Source organism: Dreissena polymorpha, chromosome 4, assembly GCF_020536995.1.
Source record: "Dreissena polymorpha isolate Duluth1 chromosome 4, UMN_Dpol_1.0, whole genome shotgun sequence".
Taxonomy (NCBI): Eukaryota; Metazoa; Mollusca; class Bivalvia; order Myida; family Dreissenidae; genus Dreissena; species Dreissena polymorpha.
Genome location: NC_068358.1, coordinates 118,260,925 through 118,282,847, shown reverse-complemented (window position 1 = coordinate 118,282,847; position 21,923 = coordinate 118,260,925). Strand labels below are relative to the sequence as shown.

At 38.4% G+C, this 21,923-nt stretch overlaps 2 protein-coding genes across 12 annotated transcripts in view; both read right to left on the bottom strand.

The window, feature by feature from the left end:
• Positions 1-1,227: 1,227 nt before the first annotated feature.
• On the bottom strand, positions 1,228-5,031 carry LOC127879620 (uncharacterized). Of its 10 annotated transcripts, none has more exons than XM_052426574.1 (2): positions 2,468-5,031; positions 1,228-2,182 (listed from the first exon to the last, which is right to left on the bottom strand). In XM_052426574.1, exons 1-2 carry the CDS (start codon positions 5,029-5,031, stop codon positions 1,969-1,971), a joined length of 2,778 nt encoding a protein of 925 aa, XP_052282534.1. In that variant the 3' UTR covers positions 1,228-1,968. The 10 variants fall into 10 exon arrangements, with proteins under 10 accessions (XP_052282534.1, XP_052282535.1, XP_052282541.1 ...); XM_052426575.1 differs by having other exon boundaries at positions 1,228-2,614; positions 3,080-5,031; XM_052426581.1 differs by having other exon boundaries at positions 1,228-2,467; positions 3,080-5,031.
• Positions 5,032-6,367: 1,336 nt separating this feature from the next.
• LOC127879633 (protein PRRC1-A-like) overlaps positions 6,368-21,923 on the bottom strand; it is a 28,769-nt gene continuing 13,213 nt past the window's right edge. For both annotated transcript variants that reach the window (XM_052426605.1, XM_052426606.1), the window contains exons 5-7: positions 17,245-17,354; positions 9,945-10,102; positions 6,368-6,698 (exon numbers count right to left, since the gene is read on the bottom strand). In XM_052426605.1, coding sequence (XP_052282565.1) covers positions 6,383-6,698; positions 9,945-10,102; positions 17,245-17,354 — 584 coding nt within the window. In that variant the 3' untranslated portion in view covers positions 6,368-6,382. The remainder of the gene's footprint in view (positions 6,699-9,944; positions 10,103-17,244; positions 17,355-21,923) is intronic.

The window sequence follows — 21,923 nt, the reverse complement described above, 5'->3', positions numbered from 1 at the left end:
TTGTTCAGAGTTCGCCCTGTTGGCCGCGTATGCATTCTTGAGTTATCATCCAAAGACCATTTTACTATTTTGGGTCACCGTGACCTTGACCTTTAACCTAGTGACATCAAAATCAATAGGGGTCATCTGCCAGTCATGATCAATGTACCTATGAAGTTTCATGATCCTAGGCCCAAGCGTTCTTGAGTTATCATCTGGAAACCACCTGGTGGACGGACCGACTGACAGACCGACATGAGCAAAGCAATATACCCCCTCTTCTTCGAAGGGGGGCATAAAAATGTGGGACAATCAGGAGTTAACCATTGTGTTGTCATTCGCTAATACATGCATATACAACCTACCATAAAGATAAATGTATACACACCGCTCTTTACTATGTATTTATATATCCGATCATCTAATATCACAACATCAATTTAAACAATAATTCTGGCCTTTTATGACGTTAATTTGTTCAAAAAATTCATACGATTCATCTTTTGAGATCCAAGTCACATTCAATTGCACACTTTGTGGCTATGCATATCCATATTAAATCTAATGGCCCAATATGTGACTGTGTCTTTGACAGAAAAACTCGCTTTAACAGAAGGTTAAGAACGCAATATTTACTTGAATGTAAAATTCATACAAGAGCTCCGGGGTCAGAGACAAATGCCCCCCCAAACAGGGCCTTGACACCCATCATTCAATCCTTTGATGACATCGAAAAAAAACCAATTTAACACTTAATGTCCCGTGACCTTGACCTTTGAACTAGTGACACCTATTTTAATTGGCCAATTCACATTTAAAGTATCAAACCAATCGGTCCATTAGTTGACGAGATATTGATCGGAAACTTTGTTCACACTTATTACAACAGTGATCTTTGACCAAGTGAACCAAATTTCAATAGGGGTCATTTACTGCCCAAGGTAAATGCACATGGGAAGTATCAAGCCAATCAGTCAATGCGTTGACAAGTTATTGATCGGAAACGATTTTCACACATATTGTGACAGTGACCCCAATTTCAGTGGGGGTTATGTACTGTCCTAGGCAATTGCACATGTTAAGTATCAAGCCAATCAGTCAATTCGTATACGAGTTATTGATAGGAAACGAACTGGTCTATCGATAAACCGACCGACATCCAGCAAAACAATATACCCCCTCTTCTTCGAAAGGGAGCATAATTAATACTAGCTACTCAATAAACAACACAATATCAACAATAATAAGTTAGAAGTTGGATATTTATTTATTTTGTTAACGATTTGGAAAGACTAGATTTATCGTAATGTAATAGCTACATATAATAAATGATTTATTTCCAATTCAATGCTACAAAAAAGAAACTTTTAAAAGTAATCATTCAGATTAAAATTGTTTGCTTAGAAACTAAATGTCAGGGATATGCATAGAAGTACATGTACTGATTTCATCATTTTGTCTGTAGTCTGCACTTTTTTTCCCCCATCGCTTTTAAAAACACAGAAGGTATGAAGATGGTCCAGCATCATATCAATATTCTGAGCTATGAATCTCTGGGTATATAGTTGCTTCAACAAATTCAATATATTATTTTTGCAGATTACACATTTGCTAATACTGTGTAACTTCTGAATTTATCATTAATCTGCACTAATTAACACGACACATTAATCCATTCAACACCAGCAAGTTTATATACGGTGTGATTAAATAAACCAAATATATCTACAATAAGAAAAAACACACGAATTAACAAACATAAAATAAAATGTTTCTATGTAGGAACATATACTAAGATATTAGTTAACAAAATATAAACATAAACCTATTTTCATACAAAAATAAATAACACAAAAATTTACACTTAAACTGAGAATGCACCAATAACGCATACGTATTTAACCCACATCTTGCTTTAATGTTTTTCATGCCAAATGCAGCAAGCGTAGCTCCAAACTACCCTACGCAATTGCCCTGTCTGGTCAGGAGCTACCCAGTCCCCCAATGAGACCATGAAACCTTTGCTTTACTACAGCTGACAGGGTAGCTCCTGACCAGACTGAAGCCAGCATCTGGAGTAAGAACAGGGTAGCTCCTGACCAGACTGAAGCCAGCATCTGGAGTAAGGACAGGGTAGCTCCTGACCAGACTGAAGCCAGCATCTGGAGTAAGAAACATTGCTTTACTACAGCTGACAGGGTAGGTCCTGACCAGACTGAAGCCAGCATCTGAAGTAAGAAACATTGCTTTACTACAGCTGACAGGGTAGGTCCTGACCAGATTGAAGCCAGCATCTGGAGGGTAGCTCCTGACCAGACTGAAGCCAGCATCTGCAGGGTAGCTCCTGACCAGACTGAAGCCAGCATCTGCAGGGTAGCTCCTGACCAGACTGAAGCCAGCATCTGGAGTAAGAACAGGGTAGCTCCTGACCAGACTGAAGCCAGCATCTGAAGTAAGAAACATTGCTTTACTACAGCTGACAGGGTAGGTCCTGACCAGACTGAAGCCAGCATCTGCAGGGTATCTCCTGACCAGACTGAAGCCAGCATCTGGAGTAAGAACAGGGTAGCTCCTGACCAGACTGAAGCCAGCATCTGAAGTAAGAAACATTGCTTTACTACAGCTGACAGGGTAGGTCCTGACCAGACTGAAGCCAGCATCTGCAGGGTATCTCCTGACAAGACTGAAGCCAGCATCTGGAGTAAGAACGGGGTAGCTCCTGACCAGACTGAAGCCAGCATCTGCAGGGTAGCTCCTAACCAGACTAAAGCCAGCATCTGGAGTAAGAACAGGGTAGCTCCTGACCAGACTGAAGCCAGCATCTGCAGGGTAGCTCCTGACCAGACTGAAGCCAGCATCTGGAGTAAGGACAGGGTAGCTCTTGACCAGACTGAAGCCAGCATCTGGAGTAAGGACAGGGTAGCTCTTGACCAGACTGAAGCCAGCATCTGGAGTAAGGACAGGGTAGCTCCTGACCAGACTGAAGCCAGCATCTGGAGTAAGAAACATTGCTTTACTACAGCTGACAGGGTAGGTCCTGACCAGACTGAAGCCAGCATCTGAAGTAAGTAACATTGCTTTACTACAGCTGACAGGGTAGGTCCTGACCAGATTGAAGCCAGCATCTGGAGGGTAGCTCCTGACCAGACTGAAGCCAGCATCTGCAGGGTAGCTCCTGACCAGACTGAAGCCAGCATCTGCAGGGTAGCTCCTGACCAGACTGAAGCCAGCATCTGCAGTGAAGCTCCTGACCAGACTGAAGCCAGCATCTGCAGGGTAGCCCCTGACTAGACTGAAGCCAGCATCTGCAGGGTAGGTCCTGACCAGATTGAAGCCAGCATCTGCAGGGTAGCCCCTGACTAGACTGAAGCCAGCATCTGCAGGGTAGCTCCTGACCAGACTGAAGCCAGCATCTGCAGGGTAGCTCCTGACCAGACTGAAGCCAGCATCTGGAGTAAGAACAGGGTAGCTCCTGACCAGACTGAAGCCAGCATCTGAAGTAAGAAACATTGCTTTACTACAGCTGACAGGGTAGGTCCTGACCAGACTGAAGCCAGCATCTGCAGGGTATCTCCTGACCAGACTGAAGCCAGCATCTGGAGTAAGAACAGGGTAGCTCCTGACCAGACTGAAGCCAGCATCTGAAGTAAGAAACATTGCTTTACTACAGCTGACAGGGTAGGTCCTGACCAGACTGAAGCCAGCATCTGCAGGGTATCTCCTGACAAGACTGAAGCCAGCATCTGGAGTAAGAACGGGGTAGCTCCTGACCAGACTGAAGCCAGCATCTGCAGGGTAGCTCCTAACCAGACTAAAGCCAGCATCTGGAGTAAGAACAGGGTAGCTCCTGACCAGACTGAAGCCAGCATCTGCAGGGTAGCTCCTGACCAGACTGAAGCCAGCATCTGGAGTAAGGACAGGGTAGCTCTTGACCAGACTGAAGCCAGCATCTGGAGTAAGGACAGGGTAGCTCTTGACCAGACTGAAGCCAGCATCTGGAGTAAGGACAGGGTAGCTCCTGACCAGACTGAAGCCAGCATCTGGAGTAAGAAACATTGCTTTACTACAGCTGACAGGGTAGGTCCTGACCAGACTGAAGCCAGCATCTGAAGTAAGTAACATTGCTTTACTACAGCTGACAGGGTAGGTCCTGACCAGATTGAAGCCAGCATCTGGAGGGTAGCTCCTGACCAGACTGAAGCCAGCATCTGCAGGGTAGCTCCTGACCAGACTGAAGCCAGCATCTGCAGGGTAGCTCCTGACCAGACTGAAGCCAGCATCTGCAGTGAAGCTCCTGACCAGACTGAAGCCAGCATCTGCAGGGTAGCCCCTGACTAGACTGAAGCCAGCATCTGCAGGGTAGGTCCTGACCAGATTGAAGCCAGCATCTGCAGGGTAGCCCCTGACTAGACTGAAGCCAGCATCTGCAGGGTAGCTCCTGACCAGACTGAAGCCAGCATCTGCAGGGTAGCTCCTGACCAGATTGAAGCCAGAATCTGCAGGGTAGCTCCTGACCAGACTGAAGCCAGCATCTGGAGTAAGAAACATTGCTTTACTACAGCTGACATGGTAGGTCCTGACCAGACTGAAGCCAGCATCTGAAGTAAGAAACATTGCTTTACTACAGCTGACAGGGTAGGTCCTGACCAGACTGAAGCCAGCATCTGAAGTAAGAAACATTGCTTTACTACAGCTGACAGGGTAGGTCCTGACCAGACTGAAGCCAGCATCTGAAGTAAGAAACATTGCTTTACTACAGCTGACAGGGTAGGTCCTGCCCAGACTGAAGCCAGCATCTGAAGTAAGAAACATTGCTTTACTACAGCTGACAGGGTAGGTCCTGACCAGACTGAAGCCAGCATCTGAAGTAAGAAACATTGCTTTACTACAGCTGACAGGGTAGGTCCTGACCAGACTGAAGCCAGCATCTGCAGGGTAGCTCCTGACCAGACTGAAGCCAGCATCTGCAGGGTAGCCCCTGACTAGACTGAAGCCAGCATCTGCAGGGTAGCTCCTGACCAGACTGAAGCCAGCATCTGGAGTAAGAAACATTTTAGCATGCTGTGGCTCATTTAAGAATTAACACAAAACTGAGCTGTATTCACCAATAATAAACTTTATCTTGAACTCAAACTCAGTGCATTGGTATTACGGCTCCTTAGCTGAGTCTTTCATGTATGTTTCTCCAAAATACAAAGAGAACAAGTTCCCCACAAGCTTCCTATGTACTGAATTACAATACATAGGTCATTTGAGAAAATAAAACCTTGCAGACCCCTAAAAGCCAGATATTTGCATAAGGTCCTAAATTTTAAGAAATTTTGCATTGAAGATCTTGCAAATTACAAAAAAAAAATGTTTGATAAGCCAGGAACATTCAAAACTATCAACAAAAGTTTTGTCAGCAACATCCTGCAGTAATACATAACAGAATGATCCTAAAACCATAAGAAATAAGAATAATGTTGCAGTAACAGCACTTTTATAATGTACTTTCATATTATCAAAATATTTTGCTATGATTCACTTCTTGTTTTGTTTTTTCTAACTTAACGTTACTTTAAAAACAGTTACAGACTTTTGCTACTATGAGTTATGTTTCAATTTTTAACAAAATAATTTTAAGTAAATTCAGTAGACTGATTGTAATTTACTATCATTCTTAATGTTAATGAGTAACAGTTATTGCTATTAAAATTTACAAGGAATTCCGTTTTTAGTGAAATAAGTATTACATCTGCCCCTACATTTATAGTAAAACACAAAGCATATTTGTTTACAGGCTTGTTTGAATATCTGCAATCTGTTGATATGGATTTCACAAGTGTTACATGTAATATTATAATGTCTTGTTCCAAAATCGGTTAAAATTACCACAATCAATTGAATGCCTTCTATAAACAAAAATCAAATAAACAGTACCCTAGCCTAAACAAAATAATGACGCAAATGCTAATATCACATATTAATCCATGCATAAATACATCATATAATATATATAGATCAACAAAGCTATTGTCAAGCAATATGGTCCCCTACTGGCTCCAACATTGTCGGAAATTCCACCATTTTCAGAATTTTTATTATTATTTTTTGGTTGCCATAGCAACCACAATTTTTGACGTAGGAACAAAATGAAATGACGTGCATAATGTCCATATTGCCATCTATCCATGTTGCAAGTTTCATGAAAAAATATTAAGAACTTTAAGTTATCGCAGGATCCAGAAAAGTGTGATGGACTGACTGACAGACAGACTGACAGACAGACGGAGTGCAAACCACAAGTTCCCTCCGGTGAAACCGGTAGGGGACAATAAATAAAACACCAGATTGTATGTACATTTGTACAACATTTACATTTAATTTCTGATGTGACTGACTGGAAATCAACAAGTACACTTCAAGACTCAAATGACGTGGGAAGTCTCTGCTTGTACATGTACGCTAGGGCTTTCGCTGCCAAGCACAGAGATTCCCGCCTGCTGACACCGGTGACCCCTAGCTGCCAGTCAGTGTGACCTATGTGTGGACACGCCTCCTCTATCACCTGACCTACTGTCACGCTAAAACCAGACCAGCGCAGCGGGTAGTCTTTATCTGTCTGGTCCTGGATTTTCAGTATGTATTCAGCTGGTATTGGGGCGGGCTGGGAAAATGTCTGTAGATCAATTCTGTGCACGGGGTCTTGAAGAATTAGACAGCTTAACTCGTACCATCTGCAAGACAATTGTACTATTGGTAGTACAAGCACATAAATAGTGACAAAGAGAGTGTTATATTTAAAACAAGAGCACCGCATAACGGGTGCCAACACTCGGCTGCAGGTGCAGTTTTGAATAAATAAAAGCTTGTCAGATTTTATTTTTTTTAGAGGTCACAGTGACCTTGACCTTTGACCTAGTGACCCCAAAATGGGTGTTGCATGTAGAACTCATCAAGGTGCATCTACATATAAAGTTTCAAAGTTGTAGGTGGAAGCACTTTGGTTGTAGAGACAATTGTCAAGGTTTTAGCACGACGCGGACGGCAGACGGCAGGCTGGCTATGACAATACCTCGGATTTTCTCCGAAAACAGCCGAGCTAATAATAACTGTTCAACCATAGTATTTTCATTCAAACAAACACATATTGAAAGTTGACTAAGACATAACATACGTTTGTTAAAAATAATTTATACAAGAGCTTTATCAGAGACAAAACAGCAGTCCCATACCTGGTTCATGGAGTAAGACCAAAAGACATTCATTAACCTATTTGCGCTCATAAGCAAACTTAAAATTGCTATATGGAATCAGCATAAACTAGAACAGCCTGCGTGCAACTCACAGGTTGTTCAGGTTTTATGCTGTTTACTGATCATCAGTATCTTAGGTTTGGAAATGAAGTCTTTTTAACATCAGGCTGGCAGAAAGGTCTTTTAATATAATTTGATTTTCTTAGGGACACAAAATGCATCAAAATGCCTATCCAAGCGGTAAGGGTGATTTATTTTTTAAAATACTTTTTAGTTATAGCAGGATGCAAATGTAAGTTTTCAATTATTTCTGTCACATATTCACCATATGGCCCTCTATACACATACCAAGTTCCATCAACCAAGCTCAGTAATTTTAAATTATTCTGGCAGGATTGCAATTTTAGTCTTAACTTCTGTAACCATGGCAACCACAAATTCTCATTTTCTGTTGGACAAAAAACTTAAATAACATACCCAATGTGGCTCTCCATCAACATACTGAGCTGCATCAACCAGGGCATATTCATATGGGTGAAAGGGGATGGAGCCAGTCCAAGAATATCTTAACAGGGCGATTTAATGAATATTTTAATATACTTTGCTTTTTATGCTCCCCCATGAGGGGGTGGTGGCTGGGGGGGGGGGGAGCGGATTCTTGGGTGCGATGGTTGGACAGTATTTCAAACATAAAATAATAAAAATATTTTTGTGTGTTTTTTAACCATTTAAAAAAAAAAAATGGGGGTGGGGGATGGGGTGGGGGGGGGGGGGGTATAGTGTGAGGGTGTGGTGGTCATTTGTGAGATGATCTTAAAAAAAAAAAAAAAAAAAATAGGGGGGGGGGGGGAATTCCTTGGGGGGGGGGGGGGGGGGGGGGGGGGGGGAGAGGGGGAGAGGGGGGTATTCTTGGGTGATATGGTTGGACGGTATTTCAAACATAAAATAATGAAAATAAATATTTGTGTTTTTTAATCGTTTCAAAAAAAAATATTTGGGGGAGTGGGGTGGGGGGGAGGGTATAGTATAGTATGAGGGTGTGGTGGTCATTTGTGAGATGATTTAAAAAAATTAAAAAAATTAGGGGGGGGAATCGGGGGGGGTGGGGGGGGGGGGGGGATAGTATAGTGTGAGGGTGTGGTGGTCATTTGTGAGATGATCTTAAAAAAAAAAAGGGGGGGGGGGATTCGGGGGGGGGGGCATGAGGAGGGTATTTTATAGTGTGAGGGGTGTGGTGGTCATTTGTGAGATGATCTTAAAAAAAAAAAAATATAGGGGGGAGGGATTTGGGGGAGGGGGGTGGGGTGGGGTATAGTGTGAGGGTGTGGTGGTCATTTGTGAGATGATCTTAAAAAAAAAAAAAAAAAAAATAGGGGGGGGGATTCGGGGGGAGGGCACGGGGGATGGTTTGGGTGGAGTCTATTGTATGTCAGGTAAGAGTAGTTTTATCAAAGTATCAATCAAATCTAATCATAAATAAAGAAGTTATTGCATTTTTAGCAAAATTTAATAATTTGACCTTGAGAGTCAAGGTCATTCAAAGGTCAAGGTAAAATTCAACTTGCCAGGTACAGTAACCTCATGATAGCATGAAAGTATTTGAAGTTTGAAAGCAATAGCCTTGATACTTTAGAAGTAATATGGATCGAAACACAAAATTTAACCATATATTCAAAGTCGAAAAAGGGCCATAATTCCGTTAAAATGACAACCAGAGTTATGCAACTTGTCCTTTTACTGTACCCTTATGATAGTTTGCGAGTGTTCCAAGTATGAAAGCAATATCTATGATAGTTTACAAAACTTAACAAAATTTTCAATTTTATAAGTATAAAGGGCACATAATTCTGTCAAAATGCCAGTCAGAGTTACATTACTTTGCCTGCACAGTCCCCTTATGATAGTTAGTAAGTATTGCAAGTATGAAAGAAATAGCTTTGATACTTAAGGAATAAAATGGACCTAAACACAAAACTTAACCAAAATTTTCAATTTTCTAAGTATAAAAAGGGCACATAATTCTGTCAAAATGCACGCCAGAGTTATCTTACTTTGCCCGCCCAGTCCTCTCATGATAGTAAGTAAGTGTACCAAGTTTGAATGCAATAGCATTGATACTTTCTGAGCAAAGTGGACCTAAACGCAAAACTTAACCGGACGCCGACGCCAAGGTAATGACAATAGCTCATATTTTTTTTTCCAAAAATAGATGAGCAAAAAACCTTGTTTTACTGAAATTCATTTTTTTTAAATCATTATTTATTTGATTACCACAGGATCCAGATTTTAAATGTGCTGTTACTCATAAACATAAAGAGACATTTTAGTCATTGAAGAGAAATTTTAGTAATTTAAATTTACTTCAATACAAACACAATAAAAGTTTGTCAAAACATAAGCAGGATTTTAAAGAATATCCGCTGATTTTTTTTTCAATTGCATATGAGCAACACAAAATTGTTGTGATCGAGGAGCATTTTAAAATTTAGTATTCAAAGGCCAATTTAGTTAAAAAATCAATCAACATGAAACATGGCAATGCTATGAAAACGAGGAAGGAATTCTTCATAAACAAGAGGCTGACTGATGCCATTTTAAAACAATCATATGAATGCTATGTGTAGCTATTGTTTCTTTATCAGCTTTGATGCAAATTAGGCATAATTACCCCATAATTCATAAACACATGAAATGCTGAGAAATGCTTGTTTATTCTTTAAATCTCACCTGTCAGGAAGCATTTCCACAATGAATCCCTCCAGGGACACAATTGGCTGGTTGTCAGGTATGCTGGCGGACTGGCGAAGGTTCTGTATCCGTTCCTGGGCCCCTTTAACGCCGGAAGTGAAACCCACCGGCTGTGCTGCAGTCGTTGCGGTGCTTGCCTTTGGAAAGGAATGATGAAGTAAAGAAAGAAATATTATTTTTTAACTATATAGTATAGATGTTTTATGAATTTACAAAGTGTGGACACTTTGTATGGGACCTTTTATTGATCTATAGATATCATTTAAGGGAATAAATGTGAATATTCAAGCGAATTTCAATCAGAAGTTAGAAAGTAGTTGAAGTTAGGGACAATTTAAAGCGAGATTATACGATTTTTATATGTTCTGAATTGCAATATATTGATAAAAATATGTTTCAATTATAACAAAATAGGCAAGAAAAATTATAAATTGAAGACGAATTTCATCAAATGTAGCAAAGACAAATTAGCTTCCGAGCCGATTGTGACAAAGATATTTCGTAAATATTTTCCTACAATAACCGAAGCATTCGTCTTTTGATTAGGATCAGTTAGTGTTCGTGTGTCGTATGAATAGATATCGTTGCAGGAATTAACAAGAGTGCCAAAGTGTCACAAGATACGCCCGTTTGAAGTTTTTTGACATCATGTAGATAAAACTTCTGACCAAATTTGGTGAAAATCAGAGGAAAACTACTTCAATTAGAGAGCGGACACCATGCTAAATGCTTGAATTGCACTTGGTGACCTCATTACCTAGTTTTTGACCCTGCATGACCCATATTTGACCTTGTCCTAAATATCATGTACACACAACTTCTGACCAAATTTGGTGAAGATCTAATAAAAACTACTTCAATAAGAGAGCAGACACTATTCTTAATCCTTGAAATACACTTAATTACCCTGTGACCTAGTTTTTGACCCGGGATGACCCATATTCGACTTGACCTAGAAATGGTCTAGATAAACTTCTGACCAAATTTGGTGAAGATCGGATGAAAACTTCTTCAGTTAGAGAGCGGAAACCATGCTTAATCCTTGAAATGCACCAAGTGACCCCGTGACCTAGTTTTTGATCCGGCATAACCCATATTTGAGCTTGACCAAGATATTGTCTAGATACAACTTCTGACCAATTTGGTGAAGATCGGATGAAAACTACTTGAATTAGAGAGCGGACACCATGCTAAATCCTTGAAATGCACTTAGCTACCCCGTGACCGAGTCTTTGACCGGGCATGACTCATATTCGAACTTGACCTAGATATTGTCTAGATACAACTTCTGACCAAATTTGGTGAAGATCGGATGAAAACTTCTTCACTTAGAGAGCGGAAACCATGCTTAATCCTTGAAATGCACTAAGTGACCCTGACCTAGTTTTTGACCCGACATGACCCATATTCGAACTTGACCTAGATATTGTCTAGATACAACTTCTGACCAAGTTTACTGAACATCGGATGAAAACTATTTGAATTCGACTGTACAGACATTTTCGATTTCAGAATTAAATATCTGGCTTATTTTGCTTTTTTCTTCTTAACTTTTATTTTAATTTATATTGAAATGTATGTTTAATATTTTTTTAACACATTTTATATAAATTCATAAACATTTGACAAAATCGCATAATCTCGCTTTAATGTAAAGTGGAAAAAATTTCAAGTGATCATAGGTCTGATAAATCTCGTCTTAGCCCATGCCTTTACAATCATTTTAAATCATTTTGGTCATTCAACAGTTCTAGTTTGCAAAAGGTCCACCAAATGCTTCAAGAGGATTTTAAATTACAAATTAGGGACTATTTTTTGTGTGGTGGAAAAAAAGAAAAATTTCTCTTTACATTAAGGTTATAAAATTGTAAAAGTTTGAGCGTGATCCACTGAAAAATTGAAAGTTGAAAACAAAAGCTTCAGACAACAATATATCACATAATAGCACAAGAGGGCCTTAAAAAATTGAAAGTTGAAAACAAAAGCTTCAGACAACAATATATCACATAATAGAACAAGAGGGCCTGAAAGGCCCAAAGTTGCTCACCTGAGATAACAAGATATTATTGGGACAAATGTTCTGACCAGTTTCATGAACATTGGACAATAGATGTGGCCTCTAGAGTGTTAACAAGGTTTTACTATAGCCATATATGGAAAAATGCCCCGTCCCCTGGCAGCCATGTTTTTCAACCAACCGGCATCATTTTTGAACTCTTCCAAGATATTATCGGGATGAATCTTCTGACCAAGTTTCATGAAGATCAGACAGTAAATGTGGCCTCTAGAGTGTTAACAAGATTTTACTATAGCCATATATAGCCATATAAGGAAAAATGCTCTGCCCCTTGGCAGCCATGTTTTTCAAGCAAAGGTTACCATTTTTGAACTCGTCCAAGATATCAGTGGGACAAATATTCTGAGCAAGTTTCATGAAGATCGGAAAATAAATGTGGCCTCTAGAGTGTTAACAAGGTTTAAGTATAGCCATATAAGGAACAAGGGACAAAATTGTCACAAAACCAGGTTTTCATTGTGGAAAAAAAAATCTGATAAAGGGAGAAAACTCAAACTGAACTTTTGAAATGAACAAACAAAATTAACCACCTTTGTAAGTTTGTTTTTAAAAAAAAATCTATTTTTAGTCGTGGCGACCTTGACATTGGAGATATTGACGTGATTTTTTCGTGCGACACACCGTCCCATGATGGTGAAAAAATGTGCCAAATGATTTTAAAATCTCACAATGAATGACATAGTTATGGCCAGGAGAAGCTAATTTATGGCCATTTTTGACCTTTGAACTCAAAGTGTGACCTTGACCTTGGAGATATCGACGTAATTATTTCGCGCGACACACCGTCCAATGATGGTGAACAAATGTGCCAAATGATTTTAAAATCTGACAATGAACGACATAGTTATGGCCCGGACAAGCTTGTTCCGCCCGCCCGCCAGCCAGCCCGCCAGCCAGCCAGCCAGCCAGCCAGCCAGCCCGCCCGCATTCGCCAATCTAATAACCAGTTTTTTCCTTCGGAAAACCTGGTTAAAAATGCCCCGCCCCCTGGCGGCCATGTTTTTCAACCAACCGGCATCATTTTCGAACTCGTCCAAGATATTATTGGGATGAATCTTCTGACCAAGTTTTATGAAGATCAGACAATAAATGTGGCCTCTAGAGTGTTAACAAGATTTTATTATAGCCATATATAGCCAACAGAAAACGGACAAAAAGCGATCACAAAATCTCACCATGAGCATGTTGTTCTCAGGTGAGCTAAAAACACACAAAAGGCAAATTTCTTTAACATTAAGGTCATTCAACCATGAAAGTTTGAACATAATCCACCCAATAGTTAAAATGGTATTTAAAAAAACATGCTTCAGGATGATCAGATGAAAAAGTACAATATTAAAATTTCAGCGATTATTTTTCCTTCTGAATAAAGTACCGGAAAACGGCACTTTCCCAATTAGAAAAAAGTACCAATTTCCCAATTGCTGTCCAAAAAATTCCCAATTGACAGATTAAAAAAAAACAAGAGCACCGCCTTGCGGGTGCAGACCGCTCATCTATTTTTCTTTTTAAAGGTGTAGAGACCTATCTCAATTTCAATCACAAAGGAGGGAGGGGTGGAGTGGAAAGGGTTGTATAGTGTGGGGGTGTGGTCATTTATTACATTATCTTCCAAAAATGCAAAAAAATGCACAAAATTTTTTTTTTTGGGGGGGGGGATTCTTGGGTGGGATGGTGGGACGGTATTTCAAAAATAAAATAATAAAAATTAATATTTGTGTTTTTTAACCATGTTTGAAAAAAACAAAGAGATGTGTTTGTAAGAAACACAATGCCCCCTATTGCGCCACTATGAAATTTTTTTTTTGTTTCTTTTACCTTTGACCTTGAAGGATGACCTTGACCTTGAACTTCCACCACTCAAAATGTGCCGCTTTATGAGAACGCCGCTTTGAAATATATTTTTTTGACCTTTGACCTTGAAGGATGACCTTGACCGTGAAGGATGACCTTGACCTTGAAGGATGACCTTGACCTTAAACTTCCCCAACTCAAAATGTGCAGCTTCATGATAACGCCGCTTTAAAATTAATATTTTTACCTTTAACCTTGAAGGATGATCTTGACCTTGAAGAATGACCTTGACCTTGAACTTCCACCACTCAAAATGTGCAGCTTCATGAGAAAGCTGCTATGATTTTTTTTTTACCTTTGACTTTGAAGGATGACCTGGACCTTGAACTTCCACCACTCAAAATGTGCAGCTTCATGAGAACGCCGCTTTGAATTTTTGTTAATTTTAATTTTTTGACCTTGAAGGATGACCTTGAACTTCCCATACTCAAAATGTGCAGCTTCATTATAACGCTGCTTTGAATTTTTTATATATTTTTTTACCTTTGACCTTGAAGGATGACCTTGACTTTGAACGATGACCTTGACCTTCCACTACTCAAAATGTGCAGCTTCATGAAAACGCCGCTTTGAATTATTTTTTTTGACCTTTGACCTTGAAGGATGACCTTGACCTTGAAGAATGACCTTGACCTTGAACTTCCACCACTCAAAATGTGCAGCTTCATAAGAACGCCACTTTGAAATTATTATTTTTTGACCTTTCACCTTGAAGGATGACCTTGACCTTGAAGGATGACCTTGACCTTGAACTTACACCACTCAAAACCTGCAGCTTCATGAGAACACCGCTTTGAATTTTTTTTTTTTTTTTTTTTTGACCTTAAAGGATAACCTTGACCTTGAAGAATGACCTTGACCTTGAACTTCCACCACTCAAAATGTGCAACTTCATGAGATACACATGCATGCCAAATATGAAACTATTTTTTTTTGGGGGGGGGGGGGGGGGTTGGGGGGTATAGTGTGAGATTGTGGTGGTCATTTGTTAGATGATCTTTCATTAAAAAAAAATAATAAAGGGGGGGGGATTGAGGGGGGATTCGGGGGGGGGGGGGGGGGGGGGGAAGTATCAATCAAAGTATCAATCGAGGTCAAGGTCAAGGTAAAATTCAACTTGCCAGGTACAGTACCCTCATTATAGCATGAAAGTATTTGAAGTTTAAAAGCAATAGCCTTAATACTTTAGAAGTAAAGTGGATCTAAACACAAAATGTAACCATATATTCAAAGTTACTAAGTCAAAAAAGGGCCATAATTCCATAAAAATGACAACCAGAGTTATGCAACTTGTCCTTTACTGTCCCCTTATGATAGTTTGCGAGTGTTCCAAGTATGAAAGCAATATCTATGATGGTACTTTAGGGGTAAAGTGCGGTAAAGTGGACCAAAACACAAAACTTAACCAAATTTTCAAGTATAAAGGGCCCATAATTCCGTCAAAATGCCAGTCAGAGTTACATAACTTAGCCTGCACAGTCCCCTTACGATAGTTAGTAAGTGTTGCAAGTATGAAGGCAATAGCTTTGATACTTAAGGAAAAAAGTGGACCTTAACACAAAACTTAACCAAATTTTCAATTTTCTAAGTATAAAAAGGGCACATAATTCCGTCAAATTGCCAGTCAGAGTTACATTACTTTGCCTGCACAGTCCCCTTATGATAGTTAGTAAGTGTTGCAAGTATGAAAGCAATAGCTTTGATACTTAAGGAATAAAATGGACCTAAACACAAAACTTAACCAAAATTTTCAATTTTCTAAGTATAAAAAGGGCACATAATTCTGTCAAAATGCAAGCCAGAGTTATCTTACTTTGCCTGCCCAGTCCCCTCATGATAGGAAGTAAGTATACCAAGTTTGAATGCAATAGCATTGATACTTTCTGAGAAAAGTGGACCTAAACACAAAACTTAACCAGACGCCGACGCCGACCCCGACGCCAAGGTGATGACAATAGCTCATTTTTTATTTTCAAAAAAAAGATGAGCTAAAAATAATATTTTTTTTTAAATAAAACATTTAGTAAGTTTCCCTATGAAGCTCTATGGTTCGAACTTACCGTAAGTAAATATAATATTGACAACTTGACAACCTTTAGTAATAACTTTTAAAGAATTAGGGTTGATACCATATATAGTTTTTGATATATAGCTATGAAAAGTTTTGTGACAGACTAACAGACAGAATAATAGACTGACAAACGGCAAGTGATAATAATAAGCCGACAGGCAGCCCAAAATTGTATATAAACAAAAGTCAACGGCTGAGGTCCATATACAGTTTGGGGCTGCCTGGCTGGTCAGGCACGCTCAGTCCATGTAGGCAGCGATTTTTGCCAAATTGGGAGAAGTACCAGCTCTGACGCAGATTTTTTGGGGGAAAAATCAAGAAAAAAACGTGAAATTGGGATTATTGGTGTCATGAAATCTCCAGAAATTATGAATATTCTTAATTGCTTGGTAGGTTATAGCACAAACCCATTTCCTTCTAAATATTCATTTACAAGCCTTTTAGCTGAAAGGGCCATTGCTCATTTTATTTGTTCACTTGCCGATAATGCACTTTTGATACAAAATTGCCCACATTTCTTTCCTTCTAAAAATTGTTCAGAGGGCAATTGGGTATTTTGTAATTTTTCCTTGAATGGCAATGTGCTTTTTATGGGTTCTTTATAAAGAAAAATAAAAATCGCTGATAAGAAAATAGTGAAAATTCCATATAAACTTGCTATGGAACTAAATCGGTCATATAGATAATGGATTAAACTTGTACGCAAATAGTGTGTGATATTTATCGTGCCATACCTTTTAATCCACAGTAACAATGACTTGAGTTTTGTCACAAATGTGTACACATATAAAAATATTCATGCATTTTTTGTCACTTTAAAGCCTTGCCCATGGCTAAGTTCTAGGGCTCATCACTAATACATAAATAGATAACTGCACATTTAAGTTGTGTCATGTACATAATAATTGCGTCACTCGAAGAATGTGGAAGTAGTTGGCATAAACTTAAAAACTTGTATGAATTTTCCATAAAAAGACTAAGATTAAGTGACAGTAAAATCTGATGAACTGTTGGATAACTGTGCAGGGAGAGTGGATTGCAAACTACCTGTTTCTCTTCGTATTGATTACAAACTTCATGATTTTATGCAATTTATGAGAACAGACCAATCAACAAGGTGACTCCAATAACCTCTTGTAAAACTTTGTTTGCAGGTTGGGTGGGGTTGGGGTATAAATAAGCATGATACTTATTGTAAGATATTTATTCTATGATATTTATACCTTACTATCATCAAGTCACCATGAATATAAATACTCTTTGATCATAGGCCCTACCTTTCCGTACACAGTGGCCTTGCCAAAGACTGTCTGGAAGGCCTCCCGTACCGCTCCCACCTTGGTCTCAGCTGTTGAGGTCACCACGATACACACGTCTCCCCCAGACTCTAGACATGTAATGGAGTAATAAAAATCACAGACATGCAAGATAAAAACTTGCTCTGAACATCTATAAAAGTGAAATATATGAACAATCATGATCAAGATATAAAGGAAAAATAAAGATATAAGGGAATGTTCACAAGTATCTGGGATTAATTCCAGATGTAATGAAATTTTTATGGATATATAAGTGAAATAACCTGGATATCATCAAATGATTTCAAGTATATAAATAAGGCACTACAGAGTGCTACTGTATATGGTACTTTTGCAAAATTCTGAACACTGTATTATTTCAAACTAGAAATGGCGCGGCAGAGGCTGACGCGTATCCCCACGCCGCATGTTTGACCCAGGGGCGCCCCAGGGTTGGTAATGGGGCCATGCATAGTTGAGATTGACCGTATTGTCATTAGAGAAGTTCAGTATCAATTAGAAGTGAATCTGTGTAAAAATGCAGAAGTTATAGTAAAATTCAATTTTGGGTGGGTGTGGCCTATGTGGGCGGGGCACCCCAGGGTTGGTAATGGGGCCATGCATAGTTGAGATCGACCGTATTTTCATAAGAGAAGTTTAGTATCAATTTGAAGTGAATCGGTGTAGAAATGAAGAAATTATAGTACAGGCAAATTTGGATGGGTGTGGTCTGTGTGGGCGGGGTGCCCCAGGGTTGGTAATGGGGCCATGCATAGTTGAGATTGACCGTATTGTCATTAGAGAGGTTTAGTCTCAATTTGAAATGAATCTGTGTAAAATGAAGAAATTATAGTAAAAGGCAATTTTGGGTGGGTGTGGCCTATGTTGGCGGGGCGCCCCAGGGTTGGTTATGGGGCCATGCATAGTTGAGATTAACCGTATTGTCATAAGAGAGGTTCAGTATCAATTTGAAGTGAATCGGTGTAGAAATGAAGAAATTATAGTAAAAGGCAATTTTAGGTGGGCGTGGCCTATGTGGGTGGGGCGCCCCAGGGTTGGTAATGGGGCCATGCATAGCTGAGATTGACCATATTGTCATAAGAAAGTTTAGTATCAATTTGAAGTAAATCAGTGTAGAAATGAAGAAATTATAGTAAAATGCAATTTTGGGTGGGCGTGGCACCCCAGGGTTGGTTATGGGGCCATGCATATTTGACATTGACCGTATTGTCATAAGAGAGGTTCAGTATCAATTTGAAAACAATCAGTGTAGAAATGAAGAAATTATAGTAAAATATCCTAAAAAAAATGAGTAAAAAAATCTCTGACCCGGCCTCACCCCAACCCCCATAACTTTTGACCCAGGGGTCAGATCAAAATTCCAAATAGTGCAGGGTCGCTCATATGCTCATAGCTACCATGTGTGTAAGTTTCAAGGTTCTAGTGCTAATAGTGTAGAAGGAGATAGTGGCAAGGACGGACCGACAGACAGACCGACAACCGGACAGACGGAGGATATAACCACAATATCCCCACGCTTTTCAAAAAGCGTGGGGATAATTAAGACCCTTTCATTTGTTAAATTTCCTTCCCTAAATTTAAAAAGATTTCAAGTAAAACTAAGTTAAACAAGATGCCCGTTGGAAAGATGTCAAGCCAATAGTGAATAAGTCTTGTTTTTATTTAACAAGCTGACTAATAAACATGTTTGACCTTTAGCCTTTAGTGTGACCTTGACCTTTCACAAAGATGTGACATACCTAATCCTCCTGGTTCACGCAGTTGCTATATGCTTTTTAAAATGGACAATGAATGATAAAATTGCAGTGTGAAAATATGTTATGTAGCCAAATTTAAACATTGACCTTATTGTTCGACCTTGATCTTTTAGGTTAGAAGTCAGTTGATACACATAAAACACAGTCTCAACATATTTAACTTTTTTGTGTGTATCATTTTACAAGTGCATAATGAATGATAAAGTTTCAGTTCCAACAGGCTACTTTATGGACTTATTTAACCCTTAATGTTTAAGTTTGAACTTTACCTTTCGAGTTAGGAAGACAATTTTTACATGCAATATATTTTGTTCATATGATTGACATTTTAGGTTAATTTTTTAAAATGAATGACAAGTTGAAGTACAGAAATGTTGTTTTAAGCCATGTGTGACCTTGACCTAATGTGACCTTGTCATTTGAGGCAGGGAGACTGGTGTCACACACAACACATCATCTGATACTGTTGAACATTTGTGGAAATTTAAATAAACAAGACTATTGCCAAGCCATAAAAGTCCCCTAACTACGCAGGATCCACCATTTTTGGCAATATTTTTAGTTTATTTGTTGCAATAGCAACCAATATTCTTGATGTATGAACAAAATGAAATGACGTGCATAATCTCCATATTGTCATCTGTCCATGTTTCAAGTTTTATGAAAAAATATGACGAGCTTTTTAAGTTATCGCAGGATCCAGACTAGTGTGACAGACTGACAGACACACAGAGCGCAAACCATAAGTCCCTCTCCAGTTTCACTGGTAGGGGACTAAAAAATGCTAAATGAATGATAATATAAGTCAGGAAAACCTTTGAAGCACAGACATCATAGTGTAAGCAAACATGCACTCACACATGCACAAAATTACACTTTACCATTATGGCTGCTATATTGAGCTTACTTGGCTCGACCAATACTAATCAAGAATCTATTCAAACACTTTCATTATTGTTTATATAATGGCCACATCAAGATTTCCTTTACATTCTAACAATTTTAAATGTCATAGATTTTTTCTTACCATGTCACATATAACATGCTTTAATAAATGTTTTTTATTCTACATTACAAATCACTGTCTTTATCTTACAGTTTTCTTTCTAACATGTTTTGACAAATACAAATGGAATACCATCAATACAAAATATCATAAAACATGAGGTTAAGAGGTTAATTGCTTTCTAAACATTATCTTATGTAAAGTGAATCATGCCCATATTAGACCTTCGACTTTTTAATGTGACTTTGACCTCTGTGTTCATTTTACAAGTTTGACCATAACCCACTCTGCCACAAGGTCATCATTGTCCAGGAAATAAATAAATTTGTAGTTCAGACAAGGTGTACTATACTTGTAATTGAACTTTGATCTGCCTGTATTATACCTTTATCTTTCAGCTGGAGAAAAATTGTTCAAAACAACAGCATATCTAAACTCGGTAAATATTTGTTTTAAGTTCTTTTTAGTTGCCGGATAAATGATGCAGTTACAACATGAACTGTAGGGACACACAAGTGAATTGCTTATTGTTCAAAGTTCTCAAAATTTGTTTTTATCAAGAGACAATTTAAGACAATTACAAGTGTATAGCATCTGTTTCCCCTATAATAAATTACCTTGGCATAACATTATTTGCAACATCTTTTCCACATAGAGTATTGTCATATATCTTAATTTGAAGTACAATCACCACATGTGTACCCAATAATATATCACTAAATGACACAAAAATTTGAGTCAGAACTGATAATTAGTAACAATTATAATTGTCAATGTAACTTTGAAGTGTTAAGCACAGCTTTGATTATATATTTTTTTTACAAAACTAATTAATTTCAACTATTAAAACTAAGCGCATAACCGTTACGAAAGCAAAAACTTGTTTCTTTATATACACACAATTTTGATTTGTCATAAATACATCCTTTAAGAAGCAGAACAAAGTGAATTAAATGTTATATACCTTACAATTAAAACAAGAGGGCCATGTGCCCTTAGGTGCTCACCTGAAGCCCAAGGAACTAAACTATTCTGGGAAGGTTGAGTTCAAAATAATAAAAATACTTCATAGAGACGGGCGTACATACTTAACTCGCGCTTTTTAGTTCGATTATTTAGTGTAAAATCTTCAAAAGAGGACGAGTGCTGAGCAGACAGGCTGTAGTACAGACTTAGTGTGCTCTATTATTTAAAAAAGTTTTCACTGGTTTTCCATTCAAAGTTATTTAGAACAATGATACTCTGATTTTCAAGTAATACTGCATTTCACATATCATACATGACATACATCTGTATTAGAATAATGGTATTTCTGACTTTCACATACCGGTAATACTGTATTTCACATATCATCCATGTAGGCCTACATGACTTTTGTATATCAATCTGTATTTATGATTTAAAATGAAATTTCATACTTCATTTAAGAGTTAATTTTTGTTAATTATTCACATTTGTAAGTGTTGTTTGTAAACAATTCCTCTACGCTTCTACTCTTTATTTACAACCAATGCAAAACTAAAATGCATTTTAATTGTGAAATTTATTCTCAAATACAAGCTGCATTTAATATCATTAGTATCACAAATAGTTGGTTTTAAGTACATTTGCTCTATCTCTTTAATTCTTGAACAAAGTATATCTGTGATATGATATGTGTACATGTAGACATGATAGTTTTTTATCAATAAATGTTCAACAGTAAAGTTGGAGAATATTTCAATCTATTTTTTATTGATCAATATAATTGAATTTTGACAACAGTTGTTGCCTAAGCTGTAAAGGATATTTTACCATACATATCTTTACTTTTTCTTCTTGATATCCATAATATACACTGGGACTTTGTGATAGTTATAAGTTAAATAATAGCC

What these genes read in the sequence shown, in the direction of transcription:
- LOC127879620 (XM_052426573.1), bottom strand. Translation starts at nt 5,031, where the DNA reads ATGTTTCTTACTCCAGATGCTGGCTTCAGTCTGGTCAGGAGCTACCCT. An exon ending in GGCTTCAGTCTGGTCAGGAC is followed by an intron (nt 4,751 to 4,816) that starts CTACCCTGTCAG and finishes TCTGGGCAGGAC; the next exon opens with CTACCCTGTCAGCTGTAGTA.